The sequence below is a fragment of the Dasypus novemcinctus genome, chromosome 16 (assembly GCF_030445035.2).
Source record: "Dasypus novemcinctus isolate mDasNov1 chromosome 16, mDasNov1.1.hap2, whole genome shotgun sequence".
In the NCBI taxonomy this organism is placed as follows: Eukaryota; Metazoa; Chordata; class Mammalia; order Cingulata; family Dasypodidae; genus Dasypus; species Dasypus novemcinctus.
In genome coordinates, this window is record NC_080688.1 from 26413025 (window position 1) to 26430532 (window position 17508).

General features: G+C 48.3%; 1 protein-coding gene across 3 annotated transcripts in view; it reads right to left on the minus strand.

The window, feature by feature from the left end:
* MTCL1 (microtubule crosslinking factor 1) overlaps positions 1-17508 on the minus strand; it is a 134594-nt gene that overhangs the window by 40059 nt on the left and 77027 nt on the right. For all 3 annotated transcript variants that reach the window (XM_023585383.3, XM_058277376.2, XM_004481100.5), the window contains exons 4-6: positions 17101-17160; positions 10441-11778; positions 9132-9287 (exon numbers count right to left, since the gene is read on the minus strand). In XM_023585383.3, coding sequence (XP_023441151.2) covers positions 9132-9287; positions 10441-11778; positions 17101-17160 — 1554 coding nt within the window. The remainder of the gene's footprint in view (positions 1-9131; positions 9288-10440; positions 11779-17100; positions 17161-17508) is intronic.

The following is a 17508-nucleotide window of genomic DNA, read 5'->3' on the forward strand; positions in this document are numbered from 1 at the left end:
GGCAGCCCGACGCGGCGCTGGGGGAGGGGACATTCTCTCTGACCTTTTCCCTGCAGCACCATGGCCAAGCGCCCTGGAAATATCCACCCCCCCACTGGCCCTTCTGCCCCGTGACTTCAAGCCCAGGCCTCTGGGTGTGTCCGTGGACACCTTCCCTTCCCTTCTGAACCAGCCTGAGTGAGACCCCAGCACCCCGTCGGGGAGCCTTCCCTTCAACTCTCCTTTATCCTGAGCCCAGTGCTAGAAACATCTGGGACCCTGCCATTTCTTATCAACATCTCCAATGATAAATTCACTCTACAGACACGATTTTTGGTGCAGTGCAGGAAAAAAAAATGTTACAATTACTTAAAAAAATTCCTCTTATCCTTTAGGGAATATAAAAATATTTCCTTTTGTAATAATACGTGAAACCTAGCCTATCAATGAGATATATTGAAATGTGTGCCCCTGGTGGGAAAGGTTGGCAGAGAATTTGCAGCCCCTGGCATTAGGCTTTGCTGTCGTTAAGCTGCGATGCGCAGAGGACGTTCCTTAATCAGTCTTAACCTATTTAGAGAGCAGCACAGCCAAGGGCAATGGGGGACTTATGGGTGACACACCTTTCTTGCAGAAATAAGTTCTCGGATACAACCGGCACCGTTATTTTGCACAGACTATGCATTTTAAAATATTATAGCACGCTATTCAAGATTTGCTTTTTAAAGATGCAGCTATCTTTCAGGAACAAATACAAGATGGGTAGCAAATAATATTCTGAGCCTGATTTCTGTTTACGACTTTGTTAGGTCCAGGGCCCCAGAGGCTGGAAGGCCCTGGCGGGGAGGCCTTCAGACAATGTGTGTTTGCTGGTAACTGTACAGCCCCTTCTACTGGGAATCCTGGGAAGAATTTAACAGATAAAGGATAATTAGCCAGTAACAGGTTATTCTAAAATAGCCAGAAGAATTAATCAGGCCACGGCTCAATTACTGGCAGTTATTTTGAAGACAATGTTTTACCAGGATGGGTTATAGATGTTTCCATCAGAAAACTTACGTAACAATGACAAAACTATAAATCTGCACAACAAAAGTAACAGATACCCTTTTGTGTCCAGTAGCATTTACGGCCATTTCATCATTTTATGTTTTAATTTATGGTACTCTGTTTTTTTGGCTGGCAGGAGAACTCAAGGTTACAGATTAGGAAGAACTTCCCGAGACCACAAGGCAAATACTGAAAAGCGGTTAAACCGCAATAGGGTTGAGGGTTATCTTGATGAGCCGATCTGAGAGGAGGCAGATGACCCTTCCAGATGCATCCCAGCCCCGAGTCTGGTGCTGCTGGGTTGCCTGTGCACGCTGACCCTGCAGCTCCTCTGTGGAGACTTTGTTTAGGTGAGCCAGGGGTCCCCTGAGTTGAGCAGTGGGATAAAGGTAGGGCTCTCATGCCAGAGCCAAGCCGGCCTGAGGTGGAAACACAGGACAGAGGCCTGCACAAGCCTGAGGCACACCGCACAGCGCAGCCGGCCGTGGGATAAGGCGGCAGGGTTCACAGGGGAGCCCAGAGCTACCTGCTCTCCCCCGTGGTGGACAATCCCACGGAAGGGACAAGGTGGCCGAGCGGAAGCCTATCACCTGGGCTTCGACAACCATGATGACCACAAACCAGACCCAGGGAAAGCCAAGATGGAGCGGAGGCCTCCCATGAAAATGCTGGGTGCAGCCAAAGCTTGGAGCCCATGCCTGGGTCAAGAGTGACATTAGCCTCTTGGGTCCACATCCCTAATTCATAACTAACTCTAAAGTGCATAATTAATATGCATGATCAATTGCATAATCAATATGTTCATAAATTTTCTTTCAGAAGCCCTTCTTCCTGTCCAACTGGGAGCCTCTTTCTTTCATCATGGCACCAGCTGCCCTGGAGGCTGCAGGCAACCTGGGGATTGGTAAATCCTTGGATGGACAGACATATGGTTTCAGGCCCCTGAAATGTGTACACATTTCCAAGAGGAATTGCACAGAGATCTACTTATTGCATTTTGAGTTAAACGTCATTAAAGAAAACTTTATTAACAATTACTGCTAAAGTCTACTTTTTATATCCAAATAGTCAGTTACTACCTTGGAAATAATTTTTTTTAAATTTTAGAAATAGAAGCAGTTATACCAAACATCTCCAATTACTCACTGGTCTATGCTATTTAAAGAGGTGATTATAAAACTGCGAATTGGAATGGATTGCTGTTAAGGAAAAAAAAAAAAAGAAAATGTGCCGTATCACTGGTTCAGCCTTCTGATCACTTTGAACTAAATTTGTTATTTCTTACTGAAGATGCTGCTTGCTCATGCTAACCTAATGTCACCTGGGTTGTTGGTGGGTAAAAATCACACCTTAGGAACAGAAAATGCAGAAGATAAAAACACTGTAGCATGTCCCTTAGCACAGGGCATTTGTGAAGGATACTTATAAAAAGAATGAAGAAGAGAGGAAGTCAAGAGACACTAGGGGTTTGCCACCTTTGGGAGAAAACTTTGAAAGCTGGAGACTTAAACTCATCCTACTTTCAAGAAACTTAAGCGCCTGAGAACATAAGATGCATCTCTAATTTGCTGGTAGAGATGAACATTAAAGTCCATTTATTAGGCAGTACTTAATAGCCCTTCGAACAGGGGTTATTTCTCTACACCTTGTATACTCTAATGTTCCTATCTAAAAGCTCTAGGTTATTGTTTTTCAGTGCACATGGTCTTTTATGAGAATGACTTACCCTTTTGTGTCCTATTCTGAACACTTATTTCGGTCTTGACCTGCTACTCTATTATCTGAAGGCCTTCGGGTTTCACACTGCCACGTGCTGTGGCTGCTGAGTCCTGCTCCTGTTGGGTGTTTCTGCTCGTGTGTTTGAAGTTTTGCCTTGTGAGTCCATTTTCAGTGGGGAGTAATCTATGGATTTCCTATGTGGTGTGGGTTGAGAATCTTCCATCATATTGCTTCAGTGTTTGCAGAAGCTGATAATGTAACATAAATTTTTTTCCCTTGAGGACTAGCCTGCAGTTACAAACACTTGGGGAAAATGTTCTCTTAATCCAGAGCCTGGGACCCTGCTTGTCTCCCACACTTCCTTCTCCTCTCCCTCGACCAGACGCCTGACGTTTTTCTTGTGCATCCTTCCATTGAGTGTGTAGCCCTTGGAGGGCCCTGGGTTACTCTTTCTCCCTGTCAGCCCTAGGCCCCGCATCACTTTTAAAACTCAAGGCTCCTGGCTACCAATTCCGGCAACCATCCCCAGCTAAAGGTCGCAGATATTGCTCTGGTATTCAATTCTGAAATCTACTGCCACCCTTGAACATTTTCTAACTTTTTTGGGAATTCAGCTATATATTTAATATATTTTATATTGTATGTAGCCTTTTATTCAACAAATATTTACTGAGCACTGACAGATCCAGGCACTGTCCAAAGCACTGGAGACTTAGCAGTAAATAAGGCTGAAAAATCCCCTGCCCTCATGGAGCTTCCATTTGAATATTTGTAGGTATTTTATAGCAGGAGTGTTTTCAAATGATACAGCCTGCTCTATTAGCTTCACTTTTCAATTACACATTGTTCTATAAATTTAAAAGTCCTCCATATTTTAACACATCAAGTACGCACCAAAGCTTTATATTATTAAATATTAAAACAGGCAGTCTAATCAAACTTAACTTAAGAAAAGCAAAATCTATCAATTTAGTTTCTATGCGGTATACTAAACTAGTTTGATTTTAATTTTAATAAACAAGGTATATAAACCATTTTTATTTTAAACAAATATATATTTACCTATATATTATAAACAAATATGTGATGGAAGTGATGACTTCTTTATCGCTTGATTAAAATGTGTTTGAACCACACCTTTGCAGGGACCCAGAGAAGGGAACCAATGGAGCTATTCATCTGGGCCATGTGATCTCCCTACAGTGGCTCCAGTGCTGTCTGGGTAAATTATCCTGGGCGACAACTGAATCTAGGGCCTACCGATCTATGAGAAGCTTCATTTCCCTTTACTATCCAGCTTTGCTAATGGAATTTTAAAACTCCCTCTAGAAAATGAATACTTCCCTTCATCACAGAATTCCCAGAGGTTTGAGTCTAAATACCATCCCAAGTTCACTTATGTAAGATTTTTATTTTTTTACTATATAAGATTTTGATTATACATCAAACAAATTCATTTTGACCTATTAAGGCAATTTATTTAAATGACTACCATCCTCAGGCTGTCAAGACTTAACCATGACATCACAATCCATTTGACTTGAAACCCATTACCCATGTTCTCAGTTCACAGAGGATGTAGTCTATACTGACTCACATTACTAATTTTCCTGAATATCTTCAGAGAAAATGGCTTATAAATTACTTTCCACACCTAGAGAGATAACTTCAGTAGCTCAATAAACGCACAAAAAAATGTGTTACATAATACTCACTAAAATGCCTGACAATGCTGCTTCCCTACCAGGGCTCTATTCTCTCTGCATTACCGTGACTTTATTTTCTGATGAACTCCATTTTGTGCCGGCCAGTTTTGCTACTATCTCTTTCAAAAGCAATATGTGAGGTCAACTGATAGGTGCAAATACTTGGCACCGAACCCCACGTAATAGGATTGTGCTTGGTATTTCACAGCTGAGGCATGAAGAATTACAAGTGCTCTGTATGCTTCTCTGAGTGAAGAATAAAAGGAGGAGTTAGGGAGAGCTGCTCTTTGAGATTTCTGACTCAGAAACTCAATCCTCTGGGGCCAAGGCTTGGTTTCATTTACATTGAAATCTGACCAGGGTACATGCTCGGCTACTTCTCATTCAGCACTATTTTTAAGGCGCCCCACACATTCCAAACTACATATCCCATCGACTGCTCTGTCTTAACACATGCCAATCTCTCAGCAGGTTTGATGGGAATCATAGACAGCAAAGGCAGGGAACCATCTAGCCGAGAGCATGAGAATCTTGCTAGTATCTACACAGAGGACTAGGCAACAGGGAGAGTTGTACTTTTGAAGTCTGCGTGGCTTGCTTTTTTAGAGCAGTTCATTTTTGTGTGGTGGCTTTACTGGGTGAGTGGGTAGGTTCTGACTTCTACTTTCTCTGGTTGTGACTGCTTCTAAGAATTCTGGGGTTGGATATACCATTCCTTCCTGGGCTTGAGGTGAGGCAGTCTGAGCAGCCCAGGCCACCTCTAGAGACATGGATTTGTGTCACCTGCTGGAAAACATTTGAGTCTAAGAATGAAGTTATTCTCTTCCTCCTCCTCAGTGTTGTCCTTCCTACTCATGCTGCTGCTACTATTAATAGTAGCAGTTTTAAAAACCTGGCCCAAATGCCCAAATCTTCTAAAGCAAGAACGTACCTTCCTTCCCCTTTCCCAAAATATGAAGTCTGAGCATCGATGAGGCAAAAAAAAAAAAACCCACAAAAACTAAGAGGGCACTTCACAAATGGAACTTGAGAAATTCTTTAAAAAGAAACTTCAGTTAAATTCAGAAAGTTGTTTCTTATTTTTTGCTGCTGGTGCTAGGTGTGTGGTCAACCCCACCTGAGAAACGCTGGGCCAAGAGTTAAAGAAAATTGACACATGTAGAGCAGTTATTGGCTTGAGGACGAGACCAGGGCAACATGAGAGGGAGTCAAGAAAACTGCCAACAGTACACACAGCTCCCTCGGTCTCGTTCTAGATAAAAGTGTCGACATGTGCCTTCCCCAACGCCAGGGCATTTGGTGGGATGTGCCATGCTGAGTGAGTCCCTAATACAGAGCAGGTCTGTGATTGTGCTGCCCTGCTAATTGTGGACGCTTGGTGTACCGTTGCCCTCGTCATTCCAGAGGAAGGCAATTGCTTGCAAAGAATTCAGGGATGTTGTATGCCAAAGGCTCTTGAGAGTTCTACTCCCTGGAAATGTACAATTCTTTAATGTGATGCACTGTTCAAAGACCAAACCCATAAGAGGGTCAGTGTGACATCCACACGCAGCACAGCCGACACAGCAGCTTCCCCTGAAGCTGAGACCCGGCAAGGGGTTCCGTCGGCTCCTTTAGGAAGAGAGAGAAACCATCCAGGTATCAAAGTTGTCTTGAATGTTTCCTCTCTTAAACAACATTTTGGAATATGAAGTGTGTTTGTATACGCGACTGAGTTTTCTCTTCCGTATGAAATACCTTAGGGAATAAAAAAGTCCTAACAGAGGATGGTGAGTTCCTAAATAACACTCTTTCCTTTTCTCCCCAGGCCTTGCCTTTCACTCTAGAGTTTTTACTATCTCAGGAAAATTAAAGGAAACTAGACAGATGTTTAATAGAAAATTCATCCCACGGCAAGGGAGTCGCCTGCGTGATACATATTTAGGAAAATATCCCGAGGATGTTGCTGGAGTGTCCAGGTGAGAGGGGATTCTTGCCAGGATTGGGGACTTCTAGACTGTTCTAGACCCTGTCTGCTGCCAACCGGCTGTGGGGCTCACTGGCAAGCCACTTCGCCTCTCAGGGCCTCTTTTTTTCTCATTCACAGAACGAGGGCGCTCGCGTGAGGATCTGATGCTTCCTTCTTAGCTCCACTGCTCAGTGGCCCTCTGTCAAGAGGCACCAGCTAACTCTGCAAATCTACCTCTTGGTGGGGGGGTATTTTCTCTGCAAATCTACCTATTGGGGGGTGGGTATTTTCCCACGATATTCAGTTCAATTCGATGGGCCTCTTTCACTCTCCAAAACCGTGGCTCGTTCCTGAAGCTTTGTGATGTTTCGTGTATGAGGCAAGCAGTGGGAACACCTAGCATTGCCCCAGAATCCAGGGAAGGCCTAGGAGGAGAAAAGCCCAGATGCTCCCAAGTTTTACAAGTTTACACGTGACAGGCTTTGCACGATGGCGCAGATGGGATGGGAGCTGCAGGTATCAAAGGGAAAGGACCAGTCGGAGGCTGGGTTCAGTGGGAACTGAGTAAGGGCTGGCTGCAGGGAGCAGAGCCGCTGGGAGCTGTGACCAGGGTTCCGGGCAGTCTCCAAAGGCAGCGCATTTTACCCTCTCAGTAGTATTACTCATACTTTATATTTACACACGCTTCACACTTTCTAAGGCACTTTCACATTCAACTGCTCATTTGCTCTGAGAATCATCCACACATAGCCTTAGGAGACAGGCACAGCAGTATTTTGATCCCCACTTTACAGATGAGAAAATAGAGGCTCACAGCCTTATGTCTTGCCAAAGAAATCAAGCTGGTAATGGACACGACTGGGCTGGTGACTGGGTGCCCTGACGCCCACCAAGCAAGGGTTCCACTACTGCTCAATATTCTAGAAAGAGCTCAAGGGTGCACTGCTGGCTGAAGAGTAGGAAACGCATCTTCCTAGGCTGCCGTGCCAGAGATGCATCCCTCAAACCACTGGAAATGTGGCTCTGTATCAAGTCCATATAAAACCCAGGCCAGTGACAGGTGCTCACTTGGAGGCTTCCACAGAGTTACACGAGGCACACCAATCCCTCAGTCCACTAGGGGAAATGGCAGTTCCTCCAAATATTTGGCTATTCTGCAAGTTTTACTTTTGGCATAAAACCTAGGACCATCTTAATTGCAGTTCTGGAATGAAAACAGACTGAAGCTGGCACGCTCAGATATGTGCCTAATTGTACGTCCCAAGACAGTGTTCAGAAATATTAAAAAAAGCAAAGAACAAATGCTTATCATGGGGACCAGGAGCTTCCAAGGGGCTTCCTTTTTCAGATTCCAGTCCAGGTGGGAGGCCCCTGGGGTGCTTCTGCTCCCTGAGACTTGGCTTGCTATCTGGAACCCTGGTACCAGCACGTCCCTGGCCATCTGCGGCTGTGGCAGTCTGCTTTGCACACCTCTGTGTTTCACATCTACCTTCCTCAGGAACACCCACCTGCATGTCACTTTCCTGGTGAGTCAGGGGCTCAAGCATTGTGTCTGAAAACTTTCTGGTTTCATTTAAGCTTTCTTGGAGGCAGTTTTCATGTTATTTCATGCCCAATCACAAGGATAGAGTATGGCATGCCTCTTACAGGACAAGGGGAACAGCTCCAAATAAGAGATATTTAAACTCCTGACAGAGCCGGGCAGCAGCCCGTCCTCCGTCTCTGACGAGGGGTTGGCAGCCAGACGAGGCCATCAATGGCCAATGGAGCCAGAAAGCTCAAGCACCGCCTCCCCAGAGGGCCTGTCCGCTTTATTGCTCTTCGAGCTGCCTGACTTTCTGCTGAGTGAGTTTCTGTTAGGTTTTCAGTTGTCAATTCCCCCCTTCTTCCTCTGCCCTGTCCTTTGGGGGACACCATAATGCCACCTTCCTAAGTTGTAACATCCCTACTGGGACTGAAAAATTAAGAACCTTTACCAATATCTTGGAGAAGTTACAGTCCTTTTCTAATTTAGAGTACGCGTCTCTCAACTGCCAATAATCTGCCTCGACCACCTGTTCCAGGATTCAGAGTCCTCTCCTCGGGGAACTGGTGTCATTCCATTCTGGGTGGGTTTACTTGCATCTAAGGGCTTTCATTTACGTGACTGTTGACAACTGTTCTGTAACAATGGAAGTATCTGAGGAGGCCCGGAGCTTTAGTTACAGGGTGTTGCTATGGAAACAGACTGCTGAAGAGCCCACAAGTGCAGACCGTGCCACCCTGGCGATGCCGCCTGGCTCGAGCATTGTCATCGAAGTGCGGACCCAGCAGAGAAGACACGGAGAGCTAAAAGCCCTGTGAAGGATAGGAAAAAGGGCGCCCGGTCTTATCACCACTTTCCTGGACGATTTGGCAAGAAGTCGCTTCATGCTCACAAATGCATCTCATGGACCCGATGCTGCTTCCGGGCCACACTGGAGCCCTGGAGCACTGGGTCCGCCGTGAGTGTCGCTTCCGTGACGATCAGGGTTGGCACCTGGCCCGCACGCACCCAGCAGTGGGCAGAAGCCCGCGCCAGGTGCACGCAGTGATTGCAGCTGCGGCCCCCCAGCTCTATCCTCCCGCCACGGTCCCGACGACGACGACGAGGGCAGCCTGGGCGCCTTGCGCCGAGGGCGAGGCCTCCCGCGGGGGGGGCGCACAGCACGGGCAGGTGCGGGAGGCGGAGGAGCGGCCGGCTCGCTAACCTCTAGGTGGAGAAAGCTCCTGTCCCCCGGGCGGCGGCTCCGGGCGTCCCCGTCGGCGCTGCGGCACTGCTCCCCGGCGGCTCGGCGGCGTGGGCTGTCTCGGTCCTCGCCTCGCTCCTGGCTGAGCTGCCACTCCATCTGATCTCTCAGTTTGGACTGTTAGGTGCATGGGAGGGATTTTTTTTTTTTTTAATTTTAAACAAAAAGAAAAAAACCACAAAGGACAAGGGGATAGGGAGTGGGGGGGGGGCGGCGATTAAAAACAAAAACGACACAGAAATGAGTAAGGTAGGTGACTGATAAAACTACCAGACAAAGAAAAGCACAAACAGGAAAACCAACTTAAACACGATGGCGTGAGAGAGTGAAGAGGACAGAACCAAAATGAGGATGAGCAAAATGATGGCCTGAGACATCTGAAAAGCAAAAAGAGAAAGAGAAAAGAATGCGAAACACCGGTTATGAGGCGCATGCGATGGGGGAGGCGTGACTCCAACTCAACGGCAAGCATACTACCCATGAAGGAGACGGGACACGAGGCTCTTCCTTCCTTACGAGTGGGTCGAGGAGCGAAAGCCATAATCCGGGGCGGCAGGCGACATGCACCCAAGGGGGATGCACAGGGAAGCAGTCCTCGGAAGGCTGCTCCCGCCTCCCGCCGTGCTGGCCGGCCAGGGAGGAGGAGCAAGCCAGCAGTGAGTTTCCATCAAAAACATCCTTCTCTCGGAACTTTGTTCCTCTCCCCCGTTTGGGCTTATCTTCCAGTGGGAGTGGGTGGCCTGGGCCGCCCGGGGCCGGGCAGGGCTGGACTGTGCGTGTCCCTTTTGGTAATAAACCCAAGGACGGATGCCAACGGCAGGTCTGCTAGTGATCCCGACCGCGAAAGGAGTTTTTGTGCTTTGTTTTAAAGTCCTCATTGCTTCTTCATCAGCAGAGCTGGTTGTGTGAGACACCAAAAAAAAAAAAAAAAGGAGCCAAAATGGACTGCGTCGACCCCGATGGCTTCCACTGGGGTTTCGCCTCGTGCCACCGGGAAAGGCCTCTGAACCGAGAGTGGCGGCGCGGTTAAAAAAAAATGAGAGATCAGAGGGGAAAAAGAAACAAGAAAATAAAAAAGAGAACTTAAGGGGAAAAAAAAGGGAAACCCAACCAATAGAGAGGATTTGGTTGACGCTTTAGGCTTTAGTACAATGCAGGTTTGAAATCATAACCAAGCAGCCGTGAGCAGGATGAGCTCGAGAGCAGCAAAGCCAGCGAGAAGGAGGAGGAGCAGAACAGAGCGGGGAGGCAGAGCGCGCAGCCCCCTTACCTGGAAGTCCATGGCCAGCTCCTTCCCCAGGTTCCCGATGGGGGAGTCCCGGGACAGGGAGGTCACGGTGGAGAGGAAGCTGGAGGACTCAGTGAGGTGGGGCAAGGGGGACAGGTCCTCCAGGTGCTGCTTCAGCTCGGCGCCGGCCCGGTTGACCTTCTCCAGGAAGGCCTGCAGCTCCTTCCTGAAGGCCTTCATCTTGGAGTTTATGGTGCTCAGAAGTTCAGGCTCCTCCTCGCCCCCCTCCACCCTCGGCCCTTCGCCCAGGACCCCCAGCTCCGGCCCCGTCTCGCCGGCGACACGCAGCCGCGCCTCGAAGATCAAGCTGTCCGTGTCGGCGATGAGGCACTCCACGGTCCTCTCCAGCCTCTCTGCCTCGAGCCGGATGCCCCCCAGGCACTCCGAGTCCTCCCTGGCCCTGGTGAGCCCGCTGGAGCCCAGCTCACCGGCCTCCGACGGCCTGCCGCTCCCAAAGCCCGACGTCTTCTCAAAGGTGTCCTCCGAGTCGCTCTCGCCGCCAACGGGGCCCTCCCTCCTCGGCTGGGGTGGCCGGCCCTCCTCCCCGTCGCTCTCCTTCTTGCCCGCGTCGCTCTCCGCATCGCTGTCCCGCGGGCTTGGGGCGCGCGGCCCCAGGGGGGCGGCCAGGTCGTGGCGCTGCGCGTTGGACAGGAGCACCCGGTTCTCGTACTGCAGCTTCAGCACCTTCCCGCTCAGCTCATTGATCTGCAGCCGGGCGGACTTGAGCTCCTCCTGCAGGGGACCGCCACCCCCTCCGGCCCGGCACAGGCCGTCGTCCAGCCAGCCCGGCTCCGGCCGAGGCTCGAACTTGAACTTGCTCAGCTCGTGGGTCAGCTGCCGGTTGTGGTCCTCGATCTCGGCTATGGACCTCCTGAGCAGCTCCGCCTCCTCTTCCACAAACTGGAGGTGCCGCCGGAGCTCCGTGGCCGACTCTGCCGAGTCTCCGAAGGGTGAGGTAGGAATACTGGGCACGCGCTCCCGACCCAGGCACTCCCTCTCGTACTGGGCCCTCATGTCCTCCATCTCCGCCTTGAGGCCCCGGTTCTCCACCTCCAGCTCCACGATCTTCCGGCCCAAGATGTTGGCTTCTTCCTCCACCAGCTTGAGCCGCAGTTTCAGCTCGGCCTCTCTGGTGCTGGGGGGCCCTCCCGCCTCCCCCATGGGGAGGGGGCTGTCCACGTCTCCGTAGAGGGACTTGTACCTCTGGAGTTCCTGTTCCAGCTCATCCTTCTCCTTGCCCAGCTTGGCCAACTTTTTGCGCATCAGGGAGGCTTCCTCTTTGGCAAACTGGAGCTGGCACTTCAAGTCAGCACTGTCATCCTGCCAGGAGAGAACAGCCCAAGAGAAGGATTACGCGAAAATACCAAATGGCAGTGTTTTTGATGATTTCTCTTGCACCTCGCCCCCAGTGCATAAACACGAAACACCAATCTTTCGGTCGGTGCTGCTGAGTTACACATAGGCAGGGACCAGAACAAAGCCCAGGTGAGCCCAGGGGGGCTTCACAAGAGGGGAGGTAATAGAAGTTGCCTCCAGTTCCTTGCTTTGTCGTAGAAACAAAAGAGCCAAAAAATTGGGTGCACGTGAAAACCTTTATACAAGGTATGAGTGAAGGAGGAGAAAAACAAATGAGACCTAGGCAGCGGATGTAGCTCAGTGGTTGGGCGCCTGCTTCCCATGTACGAGGTCCGGGGTTCAATCCCCGGTACCTCCTAAAAACAAAGGAAAAAACCAACTCTCATTGGGGAGCGGATGTAACTCAGTGATTGAGTGCCTGCTTCCCAGGTATGAGGTCCTGGGCTCAATCCCTAGTACCTCCTGAAAAAAAAAACACAAAAATATGAATAAGACCCCAAACCTTAGTTGTGGTGTGCTGATTTCTAGTTGCTCTGTGGGACCAAGCAAGTTAATTATCAGCTCTAGTAAAAGAGGCACTGGAGCCCTCCGCTGCGGCCTGGGGCAGGCAAATAGAGCCAGTCTCTACTTGCCCTGTTGCTGCTTACTTCCTGCTCCATGCACCTCTTCCTCTCTCCCACCAGCAAGCCACAGGTGTGGCCTGGCAGGGGCAGGCAGGTGACCCCAATCAGAGGCCAACTTTCCACCGGTTTGCACATTACCAAGACAGGGAAATTCTTCTCTTTTCCCACCTGGGTACCCCCATCCCAAATTTACAAAAGAATGATATAAGGACAAAAAATGGGATAATGTGCATGAGTATGCTTTGGGAGTCAAGGTGCTGAGGCACCACCAGGCTTTGGCAGGGAGTGGAGACGGCCCTGCGAGCTGAACCTGCTTACACACAACCTCTGGCATGTAAGCACAGCCTCTGAGTCTAGTTACATCCCTTCCCCCATTCGCACCTGTAATGCAGCAGGAAATGAAACTCAGACACCCAAGGCCAGAAGTTCAGTGTCTGATAATCCGAGAAGCAGTTCCCACTGCAGGATCAGAGGATTCCCAAGGGCGACCGAGGCCCTCTGCTACCTGAGACCCACCCTGCTTGGCTGGGGTCAGAGAAGTCTGTTCCTTATAAACAGTTTGGAAAAAGGTCTCAATGCTTGAAACTACATGAACTGTGTGCTTTGGTCTTATACAATATTTTACTGTACATATCCAATGAATGGGAAAAATGACTGAATTCAAGAATCATTCCTCTTTGATGGGCCATGAGAAGTTTCAAAAGGTTATCGTCGTGACCGAGACGTGAATCAAGGCTTTCCCCATCGCACAGAGAAACTCCCTCTGTGGCATTCAAACCCAGCAGCAGCTCAGAGAGGAAAGCTTTACCTAACCCGAAAGCATAATCCAACCCGGCTCTCCAGGCTGGTAACCATTCTCTGGAACAAAACAACCTCCCAAGAGAATGCCCTCTTTCAGATTATTATCTGTGTCAAAGGGTCTAACAGTTGATGTGGCTTTTACTTAGAAATGCCTCCTTCCATGAGTCCCAGCTTTCCTCCTTCCACCCTGCCTTGGCCTCTCCTCCCCTTACCAAAAACCCATGGAAGGAAAGAGAATGATGTGACAAAAGACTGCAGGAGAGCTCAACCCAAGCAGAAGCCAGTTCCTTGGGCAAGCGCTCCAAGACACCAAATGCGGACTCCCTGGCAGAGCCACGGTCCCCTCCGCCCCCACCCCACAAACGCCCTGCCCTTGCTTTGCTCCGAGTTCTGCTCCAGGTGACGAGGTGAGCCTGAGCTAACCACAGAGCTTCGGGGAACCTGGTCTTGTAGGTGGAAAGCAGGATCCTCACTCCACCATGAAGTTTTGTGAAGGGCAAATGGAATAATGCCAAGTGGCTTGTAAATGGTGCCTCACCGCACTCGGCACCCTGAAATTAACTTTGGACAAATACTGGGGAAAGGACACAGGAAGTGCTTCAGGAAATCTCATAAATGTCACTGGCAGAAGAACACAGGTCTTTGGATTCTAAGAATTTATGACAGTAGGAATTTGGTTTGTTTTGGGGTAGGAAGACATGAAAAGAGTTTCTGTGACTGAGGTGTCATCGCCGCTGTGGGATTAATAGTATGTTTAAAAAGGATCCTACAAAGACTATGTGCCCTGTAAAAGACACACATCATGTTTAATCCTAATACTAAGGGGAAAGCTTGCTTGTTGATCTTTTTGCTGGTTCATTCATTCATTCTGTAAATATTTACTGAGTACCGACTATGTACCAGAAACTGGCATCTTACTTTTAAACACCCAACTTCTTAGAACTTTCAAAAGTAGGACAACCAAATTCACTTAAAATTTTTTTGGTTAAATGTAGATATGTAAATCCAAATACACAACCAGTTCTCTGTTGTTCACATGAAGTAATGGAGTTTAAGTTAAAATGCATAGTATCGATGGAGATAAATGTTAACTACTATATAAATGAGCTTAATTTGGGAGTTAAAAGCTTGAGACAGGAAGACCAAAGAGGTCCTTAGCCCCACCGTGAACTTTTAGCCATTGTCTGTCCACTGTCAGAAACTCATCAAAGTGATCCCATCTCCACCTGGGAAGCAGAGAAATTCACTTTCGCATCTAAGAAAGGTAGCTGAAATCAATGAACCGAAAGTGACCCAAATACAGGGAAAGTGCTCTGTCTCCATCTACCCTGAGTTGGAACTCAAGCTTGGAGCTGATCAAGGGGTGGGCAGGGGGTGTGTGCGGTGACAGAACCCTGTCTACACGGGAACTTGCGATTGGAGAGGCCGCTGCTATGGTGAAGGCCAGGGTGGGGACGTGGCAGACAAGGGACAGAGGGATCCACGCACTGCTCAAAGCTTTTTCTCAACCTGAGTCCCACTGTTGTCTTGAATCTGGATGAGGAAGTCTCAGGCAGTCTCTCCGTATAGCCTTCCCCACAAGCTGAATAGAGAAACTGGGGAGGGGTCAGATCTGATGCATATGGAACCTGGGCCTGTTCCACTGGTTCTGAAACACTCTGGGGGTTATATGTTCGTTCACACACCCCTAAACAGAAGATCCCAAAGAGCACCCAGTCTCCTTGATTTTGGAAACCCTGAACCTCCCACCATTTCCCTCTTCAACTGCCAGTGTGGTATACTTGAATCTAACCATTTCTTTGTAAGGGCTGCCCACAGGGGCAAATGAAAGAAGCAAGAGTCCATGACATACCCTAAAGAGTGTCCAATTTGTCCATTACCTGAGGATTAATAAAATGTACAGAAATGCTTCTTGTTCCTTAAGAAGGTAACTACACGAATAGGAAGACTTCTAACATGATCAAAGCATGCTGTCACATCTACTCAACACCCATGCATGACCAGTCCTGCCACCAAGACTAAAGCAGTTTTTGAAAGAAAGGCAATCTCTGCAGCCAAAGGCAGGTCTGTTTAGCAAAGGGCTCAGACATGGTCCACGTGGTAAAGATGGCTGAGAGGGCATGTCTACCTGCAGGAGTTATGTGGAGGAGAAGGGAGGCCTGAGGCCATCATGTCCAGCCTGCTCTCCTAACAAGATGGGAGCCTCGCAGCCTGAGCTGAAACAACAGCTGCTGGATACCCATCTTATCTTATAACCATAAAGGGTCTAACACTCTGCCAAGAATCAAGGGGAGGGGAGTTTTCTATCATCACGCTGTATCCTAAGCTTAAGGATATCCAGCTCAGGTTTCAAGAGATTGCCAGATGGCTCCAGGGATGTAGCATGAAAGCAGGAGTCAGACTTTCCACATGAAATGACTCCTTGTGCAGGTGGAGAATGCAAGCATGGTATGGAGGAAGACACACCACCACCACCACCACCACCACCACCACCACCACCACCAGCTGGAAAAGGCCTTGTCAAGCAACAAAAATATATTGGCATTGGCATATATTCTTTGGCTTGCAAGTCGGACATCTAACCAGCACCCAAGCAGGCTGGCCGCTGGCATTCCTACCTTGCGCCGGGGTGCCAGTTTCCTTTGGGTTTTGGCTGCAGATCTGCAGTTCCCAAGGCGCTCCATTCCACCATTCTGCTGAACAGAAACTCCTTTCTCAGTAATGCCACACACTGAGCAGGGCAGCTTCAAACACTCCCTGATCACCAGCTCTCTCAGTCCTAAGGAGCAGCAGCTCCTGTGCACAGCCCGTTTCCCCACAGGTGAATGAGGTCAGGCTGTTCATTTCATAATGGGGCAGGAATTAGCCTTGACAGGAGAAGACCTTCACTGGTAAAGACCCAGGAAGCGGGAAACACACTCTGAGCCTAGGAGGGCTTGGGTGCCTGGTAGTGGGATGGCAGCTAGATTTTAACTTCTCTGTGAGCAGATTTCCAAGTGAGATTCAGGGAATGGAGAGGTACAAGAAAGAAGGTGCTCTTTGCATAGCATCCCTGCTGTTCACACAGGGCTGGCTCTCCTTGCACAGCACTCTGGGTTCAGTAAGTCAGGAGGATGGAGAGACCAGGGAAATCAAGATGTGCAGAGCTCACAGGTGCAGGGAGGCGGTGGGGACTGAGGGCTCTCTCCATTTCAGGGGCTTATTGTGGCCACTAATTACTGCTTGTCCTGAGGGTTCAGTGAGCTGATATCCCAATAAAGCCTTTGTTCTCTCCAACACCTAATACTAGCAGCAATTTAAAAAAAGAAAGGAAACCAGTAAAACAACTTTCCAGAAAGGCTAAGAAAGTTTAGAAGAAGACATTCACAGGTAAACAGAAAGGGCTGAGATTTTACCATCTTTATGTTAAAATATTTCACTCTCAGTAAGGACCATTTAAGATACTGTTCAGCAGGTACTCTTAAAAATCCCAACACAAAACAATGCTTTAAGAATGACTCAACACTCCAGTAGCTGTGTTATTTTACTGTGTGAATTACTCTGAAGGCCAAAACACTTTATACCAAATACTGCCAGATGCTTGAACTACATATAATTCTTTTCCACTCAAAGCCAGTTCATTTTTCTCTTTCCTGAAGTAAATCACCAATGTATCATTGCCGGAGAAAGACACAAAAGGGATGAGCTGTTGTCTGGGAAAGAAAAGTTTCACCCCAAGGAAGTTTGGACCAAGTCCGGATTTTTTGGCAGGTAATGTTTCTTTGGATATTTTAAAGGCAAAGTGAATACTCTTTGAGAAAATTCAAAATGAAGTGATTTCCCCATTAGGAGATAGAAGAGTAGAATGAAAACCTCCACTTACCTGATTAAACGTTTTCTTCTCTTTGTACATTTCCCGGCTGCCTCTCCTTTTCAGGGAGCTCTGAAACAGATTCAAATGACACTGTGTTACTGAGGAATTGCCCTGAGAGCCGTGCACGGAGGCAGAAAAACACCAAAGGGTGGACAAAATAGGACGAGGCTCTTATTTGCCCTAGAATTAAGAAACAACTGAAGAGTTAATGCTTAAACGTGGTTGGGCACGTTTGGTGAGGTCCTCAACTCATAAGAGACTTTCAATAGTAATTATTGTCCTTGGAGTACTCCTCAAATATTCACCTTTTATGGAAAAGGGTGGTTTGGACAATTTAGGGTAAGAAGAAGAGAAAGGGAGGAAGTTTCAGAAATAGATAAGTAATTTTTCTGGAGCCGGTCTTATTTGGACTAATAT